The sequence below is a fragment of the Protopterus annectens genome, chromosome 10.part0 (genome assembly GCF_019279795.1).
Source record: "Protopterus annectens isolate FY-2018-M chromosome 10.part0, PAN1.0, whole genome shotgun sequence".
Taxonomy (NCBI): domain Eukaryota; kingdom Metazoa; phylum Chordata; order Ceratodontiformes; family Protopteridae; genus Protopterus; species Protopterus annectens.
Window position 1 is genome coordinate 1,095,691,607 of NC_056744.1, and position 19,447 is coordinate 1,095,711,053.

Below are 19,447 nucleotides of genomic sequence, written 5' to 3' on the forward strand. Positions count from 1 at the left end.
GAGAACACTGCTAAACAGGGCTCATGCCTGCCTAGTTTGTCTGCTCGGAGCTACAGTCCTGCTGCTGCTTTTCCCATTTTTCTCCAGACAGCTCTTGTAGCTGCCAGGCCACTACTCAAGCCCATTTCTTCTTGGGCACAGGCAGGGCTTAATATCTTTCCACCACAGATGACATTTTTCCAGTTCTTCTGATGTTTGGAGACTTGCAGCTGTGCTATACCATTCATATATGGCTTGATATTTTACGATAAGGTGGAGGTGTTTTTTGGGGGTGGGGGGAGCACCTGGTTCCAAACTCACAAAAATTACATAGGAAGTACCCAGCACGAAAATGCAGTGAAATCTCTGCCAAAAACATTGTGAATGGGTTTAGTAACCTCCTTAGTACAGACATTAATTTTTTCACCAGGGAAAAGCTAGGTAATGCAGATTTCAGAGTTTAAAATCGCCGTCTGTATATTTGCCCTGTTTTAAAGCTGAATTGTTCAAGTGCAGACTTTCCAGTTTTATTTTGTTGAACATTTTGATGCATATTTTCACACCCCTTGGAAACCTGTGCTGTCCAATTCATGCTTCAAAAGCAAGAAAATTAAAGTTAATTGTGTTCATACTGTTAGTGATTTCAGGCAGAGTGCTATTTGCAGTAGAACTCTCATGCATAATTGTTTATAAGATGCCAGAATATGAAGTGTCATTCCAGCTGTGTGCCAGCCATTTATTTTTTTATTTGACAGACTTCTATCAAATTATTTTCTACTCTGCTTGGACAGTCAAGTTCTGCCTTTCTCTCAACTAATATTTCATTCCCTCTCTCCCTGTCTAAAACAAAGCTGTAACCCAGAATGAGGAAAGCTTCCTTTTTCTATATGCCATTGTTTTTGACTTTTGGCTTTCTTCCTTTTTCAGTTTGATTGCTTTTCCTTGAATTATTCTAGTTTCCTTTGTGTTTTCTTTCCACAAGAATGAACACTCAAAGGCAGACGATTTGCTGCTTGTAGTACATTGGCTTTAGTGATGAGTAATAAACATCATAACCAAGTTGTTAAATGTTCTTATGGTCAGGTTTTCTCTTTTGATCTTCCCAAGACAGAAGTCAAGGATTCCTTGATGTAATGATGAAGATATGCAGGCTCTACACTTGTAGTGGGTTTAAAATTTAACTTTAGCTTGCAGTTAACCAGCATTTGATTGTAAATGTGAATCTGTGAACAGAAATACAGTATTTTACTTTTTGATCTTGTGTGTTCAAATAATTGCAGAATTGTGGAACTAAAGAACACTGTAAATGATGTCAATCTTGGCTTCAATAAGCTCCAGAATATGTCTTTGGAACTCTGCATGCTTCAGAAGTTAACGCATTTGGATCTGAGGTATGTTAACCATTAATGTGCCTTTCAATACCTGCATTTTTTTTAAATTAGAGTTTTCTGCAGCAGGAATACCTAAAAATATAAGCCAGCTCATGCTTCTACTGGTATTTACTCTTTTAATGAAGGCTGCTAGCCTCAGTGACTCCATGCTTAAATAAACTTACCATGCTGTATCCGATTTCCTTCTCTTGCTGATTTTGGAAGGTCACCGGTATTGTTATAGTCTTTCAGTATTTAGACGATTCTTTGTGGGCACTTGCTGCAGCAGTAAGTTTGGGTTCTTTCACCAGCAGAGCTGCAGTAGCCATCCGGGACGTCTCCCCTCTGGGCCAGTAGTCATGGAACCTGAATCCTCACCATTGACACCAGTGGGGGACATTCACTTGGAACAAAAATAGATACAATATTTCCAGATGCAGCTGTCTGAACCAAGCCCAGTTTTCCTTAAGAGCACACAGGGAACATACTCAGTCAAGGATCTGGGTTTCCCTGTCTCTCCGGGCCCCAAATAAGACGCCCCCTGGCACAGCTATAGAGCTGAGTCTTCAGCTGAGTTTCCCAGGCCAATATCTCCACTACCATATCTGTGAAACCTGTGCTCTATGTCTCTGTTCCAAGTAGGTGACACACTGAGATTTGATTTACACACACACACACACACACACACACACACACACACACACACACACACACACACACGAAACGCTGGCACAGATTTACTAGCTGTGCCTTTTTGCCCAGACTGTAAGGTAGTTACTGCCACAAGGGCACTCCAAAGCCAGCTACTCTAAGGCTGTTACAAGGGTACCCAATTATACCAGGTGAAATTAATACTAACACAAATGTTAGTGTTTCACCAATGCAGTAAGGTTTCCAGGAGTGGCCACAGTGTCACCAAATAAATACAAGTACTCTCAAAGGTTAAAATATTCTCTAAAAGACCAGCCCAAATAAAAAGTTTAAAAGTTTAAATATATTTAATAATAAAAGACCATGAATTACTAAGTATCTATTTTCAATAAACAACAGGATGGATGAATAAACACCAGAGTTTGTCACAGGAAATATTAAAAATAACACAGACAAATAAATTCACACAGATGCAGAAAAACAGTACTTAACTAATCTCACTATATTTTCCTGACTGATCTAAAGAATGACTGTCCCCTGGTTACTTACTAAAGCAAGGCAAGAGGAAGTGGGTGAGGGATCCTTCTATGTCAGGTTTCAGAAAACAGACTGCTCTGAGAATTCTGTCTAATCTAGTATTAAAACATCATTTTAGTGCTGGATTGAAGAATTACACCACCTACATATGGTCATCTGCCTTCTGGTTCCCATACTATATCCCCCTTTACTACAAACTGAACCAGAATCTCATATGTATGTGTTACCATACAAACAGAGCTTTGCTAATGTGTTATAGCATCTGGAGCTATAAAACCATTTTAACACTTCCACCCTTCCAGGATAGCTATTAGTTCACTGCTAAGGAAAATACAGCAGGATTCCTAGTCCTTACTTTCTCAGACATTTTGTCTCTGGCTGCAATCAGAGCGGAGATACAGTCTTTATGGCCTACACCAGGCAATTTAATTTCAGGATATTTCTCTAAAAGTTCCTGGGACTGAGCTCAACTCTTCAGTATCCTCTTTTACAGTATATACATTTAATCAGTCAACAGTAGTACAGTCTGATATACATGTATATTTCTTTTCTGTCTAGTAGGACACACTATTGGTACATTTTAACCCAAGCAGCTTTACAAATACATTTTTCAACACACACATCTGTACAAATCAGTTTGATATATACAAATGACATTTAATTCTTTGCAACACTCCAGCTTGCTATGCTGGCATATGTTACTGCCCTACTTCTGGTATAACTGGCACTGCCTCACATTGTCACACCATCATTCTTCTGTTAGTTGTTTTTCTTTTCATAGAAAGGTTAATGCTGACTTCATGCCATTGAAGGAACTGGTATACATGACACGAACAAATGAACAGACCAGTCCTGGCATGCTTACTCTCTTTTTTTTTTTTCTTTTTTCTTTTTTTTTTGCCATTTGAAAAGCTGTTGGTGGTTCATTTTTGTCAGACATTTTCACTGTATAGCTGTCTGGAAGTCTGTATGTGTCTGTTCAACAGTTTTGAGAGTAATTGATTTTGTACTCTCATGAATAAAAAGTGCCATACTCTAAATTAGTGTGTGTTATGGTAAACAAATTGGTAACAAGATTACTATGGACCATATTTATTTTTAAGGACCTAGACACAGTGTTGAATTTTGTTTTCTGAAGTGTAATAAGGCAGCAGAGTTGAAGTTTTTTTTTTTTTTTTTTTTAACTGAGTAGTGGTTAAAAAGGTTAAAGCATTTCAGAAAGAAAGAAAAGTGCAGAGCATAAAATGTTTTTAGTTGTAACAAATGACAGGAAAAAGAGAAATCAGGGGCATTCACAAAGAGGCAGATACTCGTTAGTTAGGAGTGTATATTCTCAAGTTCTTTGTAAGAGGTTGCTTCCATTTGCCTGGTTTCCATTACAGGGGTTTTGATGCTGATCAAAATACATCCAAGCATGACTCAGTGATGCAGGTGCTGCAGCAAATGAAAATAGGAGCAGCACCATCATTGGTAGCCATGTCTGACCCTGCAAATGTATTCCTAATGTAAGAACTTTGAGAGGTAGAATGTCATTGGAGAGCCCATCAAGTCTTTGTCTATCCAAAGAAAGTTTATAGAAAAGATCTGAACATCACCTTTGTAGACTTTTGAGGGTATTCCAGCTCTGTCAACCAGTCACAGATTGCATGTTATTTGCATGCATTTCACAGTGGTTCAGGAAGCTGCTTAGGCTGAATAGCAGCCTAAATTAATCTCAAATCAGACCAACACTGGGCCTTTTTTAGGGTAGAAACCAGAGAACTTCAGGCTGGTGTACTGATGAAGGTGTTAACAATAAAGAGGGTGAAGGAGAATTTTCTTTTCAAAATGTCCTGCAATGAGGAAGAAAATCTGCATGCATCTTAGTCATGCCCAGAGCCACATTCTCATCTTCAAAATGCATCCTCAATCTATAGGCTGTCCTCCAGAGGGCTTAACGCAGATTGTAATTTATATGGGAGAATTTAACATTGGGTCCGTACTTTAAAAAGAGATACAGGGATGTGCAAAAACAGTTTATGGACCATCGAGCTAAGATTTTATCATGGAAGCTAGAGAAGTAGATCAGCATCCCATTAATCTAGCCTCTGCCTTAAAAATGAGCAGTCTTAATGTACAGGGTACATGATTTTATAGATTGGGTTTGTGTAATGGTCATAAAACCTGACTGAATTAGTGTCTTCTTAGTTAAGAAATCAATTCTTGTAGACTGTACTACCTTTTGATTAGGAGTCATGGTTGTATGATATGTAAAGGGAAATGGCTTAAAGGTCAAGCAAACGTGGCTATGAGATTTTAGTGACTTGGCATATATGATGATCTCTCAGAACTTCATACTGAAACAAAACCAATAATGTATGTTGAAATTGCCAGATAGTAGTACAAATTGTGAGTCAGAAAAATGTGGTCCTATTGCAGACAGGGTAGGGATGATATATTTTGTTAGCTCACCTATTCTGGGAGGAAAGGTGGGATTTTTGCCAGTAATCTGGCGTTGCTTAGTTGATGGGGCATGCCATTAGCAGTATGGCTGATTTGTCATCAAAATTCAGCACTGGGGGGGAGGGGGGTTAGGACTTGAGCTAACTGATAACCATATGATTTACATGATGTCAGCAGCTCTGTCCAGTTAAGGAATTGTTTGTGTCTTTCGGCTTTTCCCGGTTAGGGGTCGCCACAGTGGAACTCCGGTCTGCTAATGATTGGCAGTTGATTTTTACGTACCAGCTTGCTGGGCCTGACGCACAACCTTCAACGAAGGTACACCCATTCACGCATGTCTCCACGCAGAAGACGCTCTAGCTGAGAATCGAACCGGACAGAGTCTTACTGTGAGGCAACAACTCTACCGCAGCACTACCACCGCGGGAATAGTTAAGGAATTAAAAAAAATTGCCCACATACACAACAGCGCATGTAATGTTGCTGGAAGTTTGCTTCACATTTCTACATCCTCTCTCCATCCTTCTAAAAAATAGAGCTGCATATTGTTAGAAATAAAAATAGTCTTTGATACTAGTGAACAATGTATGTGCAGGTTTGATAAGATTATGAATGGAAGCATCAGAGGTTAATGAATGTATCATGGAAAGCACTTTATAGATGGTAGATTACACTGTGCTTACAAGCAGGTAAGTATTATAATGTATCCACCTCCACTAGATAGCTTTTATTGAAAGCTAAAAATATAAGCAGTGACGTAATGGTGTAGCACTTTAGTCTGTGGTGTTAATCACCGAATTTCAGAAAACTGTACCATAATTCAATGTCGTTTACATCACATCATGTGCTTTCTTTTGCACAGTGTTACTGGGCAGATAGAAATCTATGATTTTCTGTCAACTCTTTCTACTTGTCGCATGTCTCTGTTATTGGATATTCACTTCAACACATGCCAAGTTTATTGTGAATTTATCAACTTTAAATAGCAATCTTGAAAGGTCATTATTACACCAGAAGAAGGTGTTGTTAAACAGTGCATTCAGTTAAGTATTCGGGGATGCTGCCTAACTGCAATTCATCTGTTTTTGTTTAAAAATATGTATTAAAACAGAGACAGGTACACATTACACGCATTTAATATATGATAGCACATTCATTGATACTGAACATATACTTTGATAAAAGTGTATGTGGTACAGTTGTGATGCCCGTGCCCTGGCCCAGCTATCAAGGAGCCTCGATCCTCACCACTAACACCAGAGAGGGCATCTCATATGAGAGGAAAGAATAACAAATACACACAGTAAAGTGCATTTCCCTTAAGAGCACACCGAGATCACAGTCAGTCCGGGGCTGGTCGCTCCCTTGCTCTCCAGGTCCCCAGTAAGATTCCCCACTGGCACAGCTATAGGGTCCAGATCTTAGCCTAGGTGGGCTAGCTAAAATCTCCAGCACCCTGTCTGTCCAACCAGTGCTTTGTGTCCCTGCCCAAGTAGCTGACACGCACACACACTTTGAGCTAAGAGTTTACACAACCACACAGACACTTCTGGGGAAGGCTGGTACAGGTTCTCCAGCTGTGCCCCTTTTACCCAGATTGTACGGTAGTACCACTTGTCACCACCCAGCTAATATTTATCAGCTACCCAAAGGCCTTTAAAAGGGTGTCCAATTATTACTGTGCAATATTATTATCCAATTGGTAGTATGACTACAGTCAAGGCTTATTAGAGTGGCTATGTGCAGTTTTACCAAGGGCATACAAGTACTCTAAAGAGCCTAAATTATTTTTACACAATTCAGCCACAGTTAAAAGGTTTTAAAATATTTAATAATAAATAATTAAAACCACAAGACAATTTCTACTGTACAGTGCTAGTCAAAAGTTCAGAGATCACACAGAAATACTTAAAATAAATCAGTAGTACAGTTCTGACATCACAGAAAAGCACTTAGTCTAATATTTCTAGCTTCCAGCTATCTGCAAGAAAACACACTTCTAAAATAGCTTACTTACGTAGAGCATAAGACAGTGCTGAGTTGGATGTTCAAGACAAAAATGCTCTATAATCTCTGGTTCTCACTGTTTAAATTGAAACTGCAGTTCTGATTAAACATTACATAATTTCACACTTTCCTGGTGTTCCCAGGCTGACAGAAACTGCATTTATATTCTTTTGCACTTAGAGCAATAAAGGACTTTCTACATGTAAATTCTGGTCATTAACTTTAGTCTTAAAATAATAGGCAGGAAGGCTTCATCTAGCCCGGCCAGGGCTGACTTTAGATCAAGGGGTCACAACATGCTTTTACTGGGCCAGTAGAGAGCACTGTTGCCACATTTTTGTAACAGCATCTTTTTCATTTAAGAAGCAAGTCTGCATTTCAACATTTCACAATATTTACAAATTATAGAATTATGTACCAAATTCTGTTTGACTAAGCTGGCAGCCTGCACCTGTCTCTACCAGTCTTCACATCCCCACAGAACTCAAGCTAGTTTTTCAAGTGCCCCTTGAGAAACGCCGCTATAGAGGGTTCGGTCTATATGAGTGTAGCTCACCCCATTCCCTGTTTTGAGAGCCCATCTGCATTGGCTTTACTAACCACTGCGGTGCTGCACTGACATATATGCTTGCAAGCCCAGGCTCCATCTTAGCAACTTGGCATTTTGCTGACTGGCTCTGTTTAACTATGCTAGAGGGTTGTGATCTGTCATAACAGTGAATTTTCTTCCATACAGATAAGGTTGATGTTTCTGTAGTGCCCACACTATGGCTAGACATTCCTTTCTGCAGCTGCATAGCATTCCTCCCTAGGTTGGAGCCTACAACTGAGATAAACCACTGGGTACTCTTTCCCCCTCTGAAGAAATCTGGCTAAGTACAGCCCTCACCCCATGGTTCGAAGCATCCACCTGCACAATACATTTTTTGCTGTAATCTGGACTGGCAAACACAGGAGGTCCCTCCCAAAGCTTCTTTAAGCTTCTGGAATGCCTGCTCTGCCATACCCACTGACATTTGCTCGGCTTAATGGTCAACCCTGCCCTCTGTAGTCTGCCCAGCACCTCCCTGACATGCTAAAGGTGCTCTGGCCAGGAATGGCTGTAGATGGCAATATCTTCTCGGTAAGCAAGGGCAAACCCTCCTGCTAGGATATGATCTACCAGCCTATGGAAAGTCGCTGGGACATTCTTCATCCCAAAGGGCATCTTTTTGAACTCATACAAGCCAAAAGGAGTCACAAAGGCTGACTTCTGTCTAGCACTGGGAGTTAAGGGCACCTGCCAGTAACCCTTGGTAAGAGCAATGGTTGTAAGATACGTAGCCCCACCCAGCTGCTCTAGGGCCTCATCCGTCTTAGGCATTGGGTAAGCATCTGACTCTGTGTGACTATTTAATGTCCTGTAGTCCACACAGAACCTGGTGCTGCCATCCTTCACTGGGGAGGTCCAGGGAGTGTTGGACTCTTGAAACACCCCTAGTTCCAACATCTCCTGTACCTCCTTCCTCAGAGTCTGTCTGACACTCTCAGGCACCCTGTAAGGGGCCAGCCTAATAGACCTTTGGGGTCCTGTATCTACCTGGTGCTACACCAGGTGGGTGCACCATGGTTTCCCAGCGAACATGTCCTCAAATTCCTGCAACACGGCTCGGAGGTTTCAAACCTGGGTAGGAGATAGCTGCTGGGACATTGCTACCCCTTCCACTGAGGGGACAGCCCGAGCCTCACTGAGATCATCAGTCCCCAGATTTCCCTCAGACTCCTCCTGCAATGCACTGCAAATGCTAAGTACAAGGGCCTCCCTACCTTGGTAAGGTTTCATCATGTTAACATGGTACAATTTGTGCCCCTGCTGTCTGCCTACCCATTCTGCCATGTAGTTAATATCACTTACCTTTCTTACCACCTTGTAGGGACCCTCCCAAGCTGCTTGCAGCCTGTTGTGTCTGACAGGAATGAGAACCATTACCTGCTGCCCCACAGCATACTCTCTAGCATTCCTGTCATACCATACCTTTTTCTGTTGTTGGGCTTCTGCCAGGTTCTCCTGGGCCAAGCCCATGAGTTCACTGAGCCTTGTCCTGAGGTTTAGGACGTATGACACAATAGACTTCTTTTGAGACTCACACTCACCTTCCCACTCATCTCAAATTAAATCTAGAGGTCCCTCACCCTATGGCCCATACAGCAACTCAAAGGGTGAAAAACCTGTGGACTCCTGGGGAACTTCTCTGTAAGCAAATAACAGATGGGGCAAATATTTGTCCCACTCCCTCTTAAACTGATCTGCAAATGTCCGTAGCATGGACTTGATTGTAGAGTTTAACCTCTCAATAAGACCATTAGTTTGGGGATGGTAGGGGGTGGTCTTCATTTGCTTCACCCCACAGGACTTCAATAGACAAGCCAAGCAGGTCTGATATGAAATTGACACCTCTGTCAGTCAGTATTTCTTTTGAGAAACCTACCCTTCTTAAAATCTCTAACAAAGCATTTGCCACCTTCTCTGCGTCAATGGAGGACAAAGCCACTGCCTCAGGGTATTCTGTCACATAATCCACTACCACTAGGATATACTTTCTCCCTGAGGAACTTGGGGTACTCAGAGGACCCAAAATATCCATAGCTACCCTCTGAAATGGCTCCTCAGTCACAGGCAGAAGCATCAAAGGAGCTCTCACCTTGTCTCCTGCCTACCTTTTGGCACTGCTCACAGGTCCTGCAGTACCCGGTTACATCTCTGGAAATTCCAGGCCAATAGAAGTTATGCATAATACACCTGTTTGTACGTTTTATGCCTTTATGACCTGCAAAGGAAATATCATAGGTTCATAGGTAGGTACTAGGCTATTGGCCCTAGGGCCTATACAAGCCTAGCCAAAAAGGTACCCTGGCTTTCGCCACCCAAGAAAATTATTTTCCTGTGCCCCTGTCAAGCAGAACCACAGAAGTGATCCCCGGGGTGAATTTCTTATTACCCATCCTATCATCAGGATTTTTCTTGAAGAGTGTTAATGAGGAGCTCTGTTTGACATAGGTAGTCTGTTCCAGAGTATGGGAAGTCCCTGGGACAGGAATCTATCCCTCCAGCATGTTCTGTTTATTGAGGTGACAAGGTTTATGTCCCTAGAGCGTGTAGCTCAGAGGGATTGGGATTTCTTTAAGTGGAGCATGTCCAACAGCTCTGGGTTTGACATAGCTTTGTATGTTAGGCAGAGATCGCCTCTGAGTAAGCGATATGCGACGGAGTAAAGCTGAATTTTTTGTGAGACTGTCAGCATAAGGCCTCTGTTTGAGGCCAGTAATCAGTTGTTGATGTCTTGTGAGGTACATACCAAAATAATGGGTCTAATGAGTGATGAGTAGAGGGGAACAATGACCTCTTTTTTTCTGGATGAGAAACCTTTTGTGATGAGGTGTGCCATGTAGAAGGATTTCCTGACCACTTTGGCGATGTTATTATCAAAGGAGAGACTACTGTTCACTTGTGTCCCAAGGTCTCTTATCACACTTTCAATATTAAGTAGACTACCGCCTATGTGGTAGTTCATTTTTACCAAAGGGGATGACAATGCACTTTTTGGCATTGAACATGAGACCATGTCTTTGACACCAGGCATCTGTCTCAGTGAGGCCCTTTTGTAGGATGTCCACATCATTAGGAGTTTCGATTATGGCTCCTAGTTTGCAATCATCTGCGAATTTAGTTAGCCAAAGACCTTCTGTGTTAGCCTGTACTTCAGGGAAGTAGATACCAAACAGGAGAAGACCTCTAGGACTGAACCCTGTGGTACTCCACTTGTCGCTGGTCTGAAGTCTGATTTGGAGTCTGCTACTTTCACGGTGTGGGTTCTGTCAGTAAGCCAGTTGGCAACCCATCTTGTGACATAGGGATTTATACCTAGTTTAATGAGTTTATCTATAATTCCAGAGAGGGGGATGGTATCGAACGCATTGGCGAGATCTAGATAGGCTGTGTGAACCACCTTACCCTCATCTATGGCTTTGGTGACTACTTCAGAAAAGTCCATCAGGTTTAGGAGACATGATCTGCCTTTTACAAACCCAAACTGTGTGAGGTCCAGAGTTTGGAGATCTCCAATGTCTTTGTTTGAGTTCCATGATGATACGTTCCATGGCCTTACAGATGAGGCTCGTCAGGCTAATGGGGTGGTAGTTCCCGGGGTCTGTTGTGGGCCCCCCCCCTTTGTGGAGTGGGATAACTGTCGCGGTTTGCCATTCAATGGGCACAAAGCCTGAGGTGAGGCTATGATTGAACATGGTACTTAGGTGGGGGGGGGTGCCAGTTCAGTCTGTAGTTCATGTAGAAGGCAGCCTGGGATGTTGTCAGGTCCCATGGATGTTGTGTTCTTGGCTTTGGAAAGTGAGGTTTTTACCTGTGCAGCCGTGATTACAGAAACTTTGCATTCTTCCGGTATAAAGATGGGCCCTTTAGGGGCTGAAAGGGGGGTAAAGTTAGCACTGAACCTATCTGCCAGGATGTTGGCAATATCAGTTAGTTCTGTATATTTAGTGTCATTGTGCTGTAACTCTGAGCAGATCTGAGTGTTGCCATTGAGATTTTTGACATAGCTATAGAATGCTTTGTGGTTGTCTTTAGAATCAGTGGCAATTTTGTTTTCATAACTAGCTTTGGAGGATTTTATGAGGGATCTCAGCTTCTTACTGAGGCTGACCAGGGAGTTCCTCCAATCGTGGGATTTTACCCTTTTTTGCAACAGTTTCTTTCTTCTGTTATAGAGTTTGTTTATGGCAGAAGACCACCAGATTGGCTTCCTTTTTTAGAGGATAGCATATTGGTTCTGTTAGGGATAGCACGATCCATGCACTCGTGTAAGTGCTTATAAAGTGCATTTATGTAGGATTCAGCAGTCGTTCCTGTATTGTCCATCTGCATGGGTGTCATGAAGTTTGCCACTTCTGTCTTAAGAAGCGTGAAGTTGGCTTTGGAGAAATTTTTTACGGTCGTTTTCCTAATGGGAGTTGGGAGCGGGATGTGGATGTCTAGGATGATTAGCTTGTGGTCGGATCTGACCAACGAGGAGCTGACCTCTGGTGTGGAACACCGGTCACCCATGTTGGTGATGACTAGGTCTAGGTTATTGCTGCCCCTGGTGGGGGTGCGGATAAGTTGATCCAAGGCGTTGGAATTGATGATTTCCAGAAAACGTTGAGCAAAAGAGTTGGTACATGAGTAGTTTTCCCAGTTAATGGCAGGGTAGTTGAAATCACCCATTATTAGAGTGTTGGGTTGTACCTTAATATTTTCCAGTGTGTCAAGAAAAGAGGAGTGGGAATTCTGGGGCATGGTGGGGGGTCTTTAGCAAGCTACAATCTGGATTGCGGTTTTGCCCAGAGTTAGTTGAACTTGGATAGTCTCGGATGCATTATGCTGAGCAACTAGCTTGGAGGTGTGGATATCCTTAATGAATATGGACACGCCTCCACCTTTAGTGTTTCTGTCCGGGTTTGGTGGCCAAAAGGTGTGGTATGAATTATAGCCTGGTAATGCAGGGGTGCTCTCTGGAGCTTTGAACCAGGTCTCTGTCACTGCACAGATGTCAATGTTCTCCATTTTAAGGAGTGCGTCGAGTGAGTGCATTTTGAGGTTTAGACTTCTAGCATTGAGTACCATTACCCTCAGATTTTGCTTGCTTGTACCTGTTATGGTGGTGAATTTGTCATTTGAACCTTGCCTAAAAACGGCACTATAGGGGTGGCAAGAGCCTTTGCCAGTATCCGGAATCTCAAGGGCGACAGGTGCAGGCCATCTCTGGCAAAGCAGTGTGGTCTGTCGATCATGTCATCCCAGGCAGATATGGGCTACGGCTAGAAGTGCCAGACGATAGTCTCTAGGCACTACCAACTGCTGTACTCTCTCACCTTCTAGCCTCCCTCTGGGGTCCACTCTCTATATAGTAACCCTTTGTCCCAGTATACAGATGAATCAGGTGCCTGCCTCAGGCCTTGCAATGTAGGGTCTGAGAGCTAAGCCTGTCTCAACTCCCTCCTTGTAATCCTTCCCAGCTCCCCTTCCACAGGACGTCTGCCATTTTCTGACAGTGGTGCCTCGCTGTCTGCCTGGGTACTACTACTCGCATCTACCTTTGCAGTCACTCCGTCCAAGGGAACATCAGTACCTGCAAGAAGCTGTGGCTAATTTTCAGTCTCACTGCTACAGAGTCGCTCCCTCCCTGAATTAACCACCTCAGCAGTCCTGGCTGCAAGTATGCAGTCTGTCTGGGTCTCCCCCAGGCTACCAGTTCCACATGCTTGTCTCCTAGCCTGACTGTGTGTAACTGCATAAGCACATGGTACTGCCTCATCCAAATCCTTCCCTCTCAGGACATCTGCAGGATGGTAGTTTAGTACCACTGTTGTCTCAAGACAACCTACTATTGGCATTTTGTCTTTCCCAGTTACTGACTCCCTCACTTTTGGTTCCCCACCTTGCCTCTGTGGACACCTGTATGCAACATGACCCCAGTGGTTGCATTCAAAACATTTAACCCTAGCTCCTGGACATGTACTTGGACTAGTGGCTTCCCCTGCTACTGGCACATTCTGTTGTGGCAGTCTGTGTTGCCCACCATGGGTTCCTTTACACCCATGAGCAGTACTGGGGGTCCCCTTCCTATGCAGGGCTGCCCTGCTTGCCAGGTATAGGTCTCCCTTCTTCCCCAACTCATCTGAAGTAGCACATTGTCTTATCAGCTAACCAGATCCTCATGTCCTCAGGCAAAGTGCTAAGGGCTTGTTCCCTCACCTAAAGGTCTGCCAGCCCTTCCAAAGTAGTGACCTGACATCCACTCACCCACCTATGGAAATAAAGGCTCAGTTCAGCAATATATTCACACACACTTTCATCTGCCTTGCGTTTATGCTCACAAAACTTATTCCTATACGTTTCAGGTGTTAGCTTAAACAGTTCTAAAAGACTATTTTTTACAGCAGTATAAACAAAACATGCAACGTCAGACATTTTGGACAGAACAGTTACAACTTTACCATGGAGTAAGAGGGTCAGGAACCGTACCCAGAGCCCTTGGTCAACCTTCTCAAACATATGAGTGAAACTATCAAAAGTATCCCCCTCTTTAAACTGTGGAAGAAATTTACTGAACTTTTGTGCTTCTGGGGGTCCAGTTACTCCCTTCCCTATTACCTCCATGACTCTGGCAAAGAGTCAGCATCTCCTTCTCATGCTGCCTCTGCCTCTGTTGTTCCTTTGCTTGCAGATGTAACAGTTTCTCATTCTCCTCAGCCTGCAAACGTCGCAGTCTCTCATTTGCTTCTAATTCCACACACCTGACCTCCAACTCAAGTCTCTAGCTCCAGCTGGATTTTTAAGTCCACTGCAGAAAGGTTGAGCTGTCCATTCTCCAAGGGAATTTTATATCCACTGCCAGTCTGATTGTCGTCCTGGTTGCTGTTTTCTGATGCAGCTATAACCAGGGCTGCAATCAGGTATGCCTTAGTCAGGTTTCCATGCACCAGTCCCCTAGCCTGGCACATCTCCAGCAGCTGGCTCCCTGTCAGCTTTCCATACTCCTCTGCTGACATGCTGCCTGCTCACCCTGACTAAGCTAACAAAAGAAATAAAACAATTATGATCTGAACTCTGCGTATTCACTGCGTGGCTGATTTAGAGTACAAAACACCTTCAAAGCTCACTGTACACAAGCTACAGGATTCACTCTACCCATACCACTACAAGCCAGTTAGTATTTACCAACTAATTAATACATGATGTGGATATCCCACCACTGCCAAGCAATATGTGAGGTGGATATCCCAGTGACTGCCACCAATTAATATGTGAGGTGGATATCCCAGCCACTGCCACCAATTAATATGCGATGCCCTTTCTCTGCCCCATCAATCAAGGAGCCTCAATCTTCACCACTAACACCAGAAGAGGACATCTCATATGAGAGGAAAGGATAACACACACACATGCACACACAGTAAAGTGCAATTTCCCTTAAGAGCACACAGAGATCACAGTCAGTCCGGGGCTGGCTGCTCCCTTGCTCTCCAGGTCCCCAGTAAGACTCCCCACTGGTACAGCCTAGCTGGGCAAGCTAAAATCTCCAGCACCCTCTTCTGTCCAACCAGTGCTTCATGTCCCTGCCTAAGTAGTTGACACACACACACACACACACTTTGAGAAGAGTTTACACAACCACACAGACACTTCTGGGGAAGGCTGGCACAGGTTCTCCAGCTGTGCCCCTTTTACCCAGACTGTACGGTAGTATCACTTGCCACCACCCGCTAATATTTATCAGTTACCCAAAGGCCCTTAAAAGGGTGTCCAGTTATTACTGTGCAATATTATTCTCCAATTGATAGTATGACTACAGTCAAGGCTTATTAGAGTACAGTTTTACCAAAGGCATACAAGTACTCTAAACAGCTTAAATTATCTCTACAAAAATCAGCCACAGTTAAAAGGTTTTAAAATATTTAATAATAAATAATTAAAACCACAAGACAATATTTTCTACTGTACAGTGCTAGTCAAAAGTTCAGCGATCACACAGAAATACTTAAAATAAATCAGTAGTACAGTTCTGACATCACAGAAAATGTCTAATATTTCTAGCTTCTAGTTATCAGCAAGAAAACACACTTCTAAAATAACTTAGTTACATAGAGCATAAGGCAGTGCTGATTTGGATGTTCAAGATAAAAATGCTCTATAATCTCTGGTTCTCACTGTTTAAATTGAAACTGCAGTTCTGATAAAACATTACATAATTTCACACTTTCCTGGTGTTCCCAAGCTGACAAAAACTGCATTTGCATTCTTTTACACTTAGAGCAATAAAGGACATTCCACATGTAAATTCTGGTCATTAACTTTAGCCTTAAAACAATAGGCAGGAAGCCTTCATCTAGCCTGGCTGGAGCCGACTTTAGATCAAAGGGTCACAACATGCTTTTACTGGGTCAGTAGAGAGCACTGTTGCCACATTTTTGTAGCATGTTTTTCATTTAAGAAGCAAGCCTGCATTTCAACATTTCACAGTATTTACAAATTATAGAATTATGTACCAAATTCTATTTGACTAGGCTGGCCGCCTTCACCCATCTCTACCAGTCTTCACAACAGTTATAATAGCATTATCTACAGCCGCCATGTCAAGATTAGTATTGGGAAAATAATGTATGGCTTAGACTAATAATTACAGTAGATATGCTAAAGCACAGCTTTTAGCAAGCTAATGCTGTGACTGCACAGAGACTTGAATAAAAATTCAATTAAATATTCTGACAAATAGCTCTTTCGGGCAATCCAGTTTTCCCAGACTTTTCCCTCAAGAAACCATTCCAAAAAAAGCAAGACGGTCTGCAACTATATTCTTTTAATATATTTAAGTCGTAGTTTAAACAGTGACACTGGTATAACTACTTTGATAGAAAACCATAGAGACATTTCTGATTATTTTCACGTTTTATTTTTAACAAGTCATTCACTCCAGCATTACATAAATTGCTCAGCTCCTGCATTCCTTTAAACCTAACCCCTTCTTAAAGTTATTCAGCATGTATTCTACAAATTACTTCTATTTCTACATAATTTTCTTCTTGCCTGTTATAAAGATACCTTCATTTATCTCTTTTACATAGGTTCTTATGTTTGTACTAGGCTATTGACAGCCATGGTCTTTATAAACCTAACCATGCAACCCAACCCAGTGTTGTCCTCTAGTGCATTGGACTCCGATATGGTGGGGTATATTAGTAAGGAGGTAGCTAAGGGTTATTAGGGGTATGTTAATTTGGGATTAGTTAAGTTACTGTTGACCTCTGTCCATCAGAGGTATGGCTGTCACACCTGGGAGAATTTACAATTTCCCATCCAATGATCATTATTCATTACTTCAATTACAGTTGGTTTAGATTTTAATTTCTTTCTAGTAATTGCTTTTTTTTTGGCAGCCAGTAGCATTAAACTTTGTAAGAATTTAATGTGCCTTGGTAATTCAGATCCTTCGTCCCAGCTGAAAAGAATAATTTCCCCTTACTTACAGCCATTTGCTATCCCATCATTTCTGGCAAAGTACTCTGTAGGGAATGTATTTACCAATTCATTACACACACAAAGCATGTTCAACAACAGTCTTCAGGCCAAAGCCATTACAAAACTAAACAATTCCCTTCTGTGCCCCTGCACCGGGAAGGAGAGCATATACGAGTGAAGGCCCTCCATAATGACTTCTGTGTGGTGATTTCCCCATCTCCTTTTTTAGTACCCTGGGTAGTCCGGTTCATAGGTTTGTACTAGGCTAATGGCGTTGGAGCCTTTACAAGCATAGCTTATAGGATTACCCTGGCATTGTGCCATCCGAACTTAGTTCCTAGTGCCTCTGTCGAGTAGAGCCACTGGAGTGATCCCCAGGGTATATTTTCTATTTCCCAACCACTCGTCAAGGTTTCTCTTTAAGAGGGCCAGTGAGGCGCTCCACTTGACAAGTATGGGAAGTCTGTTCCATAGCATGAGCGGTCTCTGGGTTATGAACCTGTCCCTCCAGCATGTTCTGTTGATTGTGGTAATGAGGTTGAGGTCTCTGGAGCATGTAGTGCGGAGGAATTGGGATTTCTTTAGATGTAGCATTTCTAACAGAGCTGGGTCAGACATGGCTTTGTAAGTCAAGCAGATATTGCCTGTAAGGTGACATGAGACAGAGATTAGTTGGAGTTTTTTGAGTCTGTCCATATAAGGCAAGTGTTTAAGGCCTAGGATCATCTTTGTGAGGTACTTTTGCGGCCTCTCCAGTTGTTGCAAGTGTCTCGTGAGGTACATGCCAAATGGGGCATTGTACTCTATGATTGGCGTAATGAGGGAAGAGTAGAGGTGGACATTGACCTTTCTTCCTGGATGCAAAACCATTAGTAATGTGATGTGTCACATAGAAGGACTTTCTGACCGCAGTGGCAATGTGGTGGTCAAAAGAGAGGTTGCTGTCAACCTGTGTTCCCAGATCTCTTATGACGCCTTCTGCGTTCACTGGACTACCATCAGTGTGGTAATTCATGGGAACCGGGTTTTCCCAAAGGGGATGACGACACATTTTTTGGCATTGAGCTTAAGGCCATGGTGCTGACACCAGTTGTTAGTCTCAGTGAGGCCTTTCTGTAGGATATCAGCATCACTTGGGGTGTTAACTATGGCTCCCAACTTGGAATCGCCTGTGAACTTTGTCAGCCAGAGTCCATTCGTGTTGGACTGGACTTCAGAGAAGTAGTTACCGAACAAGAGGACCCAGGACCAAACCATGTGGGATTCCACTTGTGACTGGTCGGCAGTCTGACTTGGAGTCGGCTACTTTCACACTGTGGGTTCTATCTGTGAGCCAGTTTGCAACCCACCTAGTGATACAGGGGTTGATGCCTAGCTTATTGAGTTTTTCTATGATTCCTGAGTGGGGAATTGTATCAAAAGGCCTTATCCAGATCAAGGTAGGCTGTATGAACCACCTTACCTTCATCCACAGCTCTGGTGACTGACTCAGAGAAGTCGACTAGGTTCAGCAGGCATGATCTACCCTTCACAAAACTAAACTGTGTGGGATCTAGAATTTGGAGATTCACTATATCCTTGTTTGTTAGGTACATGATAATGTGTTCCATAGCTTTGCATATCAGACTTGTCAGGCTAATGGGGCGATAGTTCCCAGGGTCTGTAGTCGCTCTTCCTTTGTGTAGAGGGATGACTGTAGCAGTGTGCCATTTGGCAGGGAAAAGCCTGAGGTGAGGCTGTGATTGAACAGGGCAAACAGGTGAGGTGCCAGTTCACTCTGTAGTTTATGTAGAACACAGCCAGGGATATTCAGGTCCCATAGAAGCTGTATTCTTGGCCTTGGACAGTGCTGTTTTAACCTGTGCAGCAGTAATATAGGGTGCCTGGCAATCTACTGGTATTGTGATTGGTCCTTGGGGGAGGGGGGATAAAGTTGGCACTGAATCTGTCGGCCTGTATATTGGCAATATCTGTTGGTTTGGTATAGGAGGTGCCACATTGTGCAACAGCTCCAAGAAAATCTGGGTATTGCTGTGGAGATTCTTTAAATAACTATAGAATGTCTTTTGGTTGACTTTACTATTTGCTGCAATTCTGTTTTCATAGCTAGCATTAGATGATTTGATGAGGGATCTCAACTTTTTGTTGAGGCTGATAAGGGAGTTTTTCCAGTCTTGGGACTTCACCTTATTTCCCATCCAGTTTCCTCCTCCTGTTGTAGAGTTTGTTTATGGCAGGGGACCACCAGATTGGCTTCCTTTTTTTTTGGAGGAGAGTGTCTTGGTTCTCTTGAGTATGGTGAGATCCATGCATTTGTGTATGTGTTCGTACAGGACATTACTGTATGATTCGGCGGTCATGCAGCTGTTCTCCAATTGCATGGGTGCTGTGAAGTTGGCCACCTTTGTTT

The 19,447-nt window shown here is 42.8% G+C and overlaps 1 protein-coding gene across 1 annotated transcript in view; it reads left to right on the forward strand.

The window, feature by feature from the left end:
• Positions 1–19,447, forward strand: part of LRRC40 (leucine rich repeat containing 40) — a gene marked incomplete in the record, with an annotated part of 881,899 nt that overhangs the window by 639,108 nt on the left and 223,344 nt on the right. Inside the window, 1 exon segment of the mRNA XM_044085837.1 lies at positions 1,260–1,370. Within this exon segment, the coding sequence (XP_043941772.1) occupies positions 1,260–1,370 (111 nt within the window).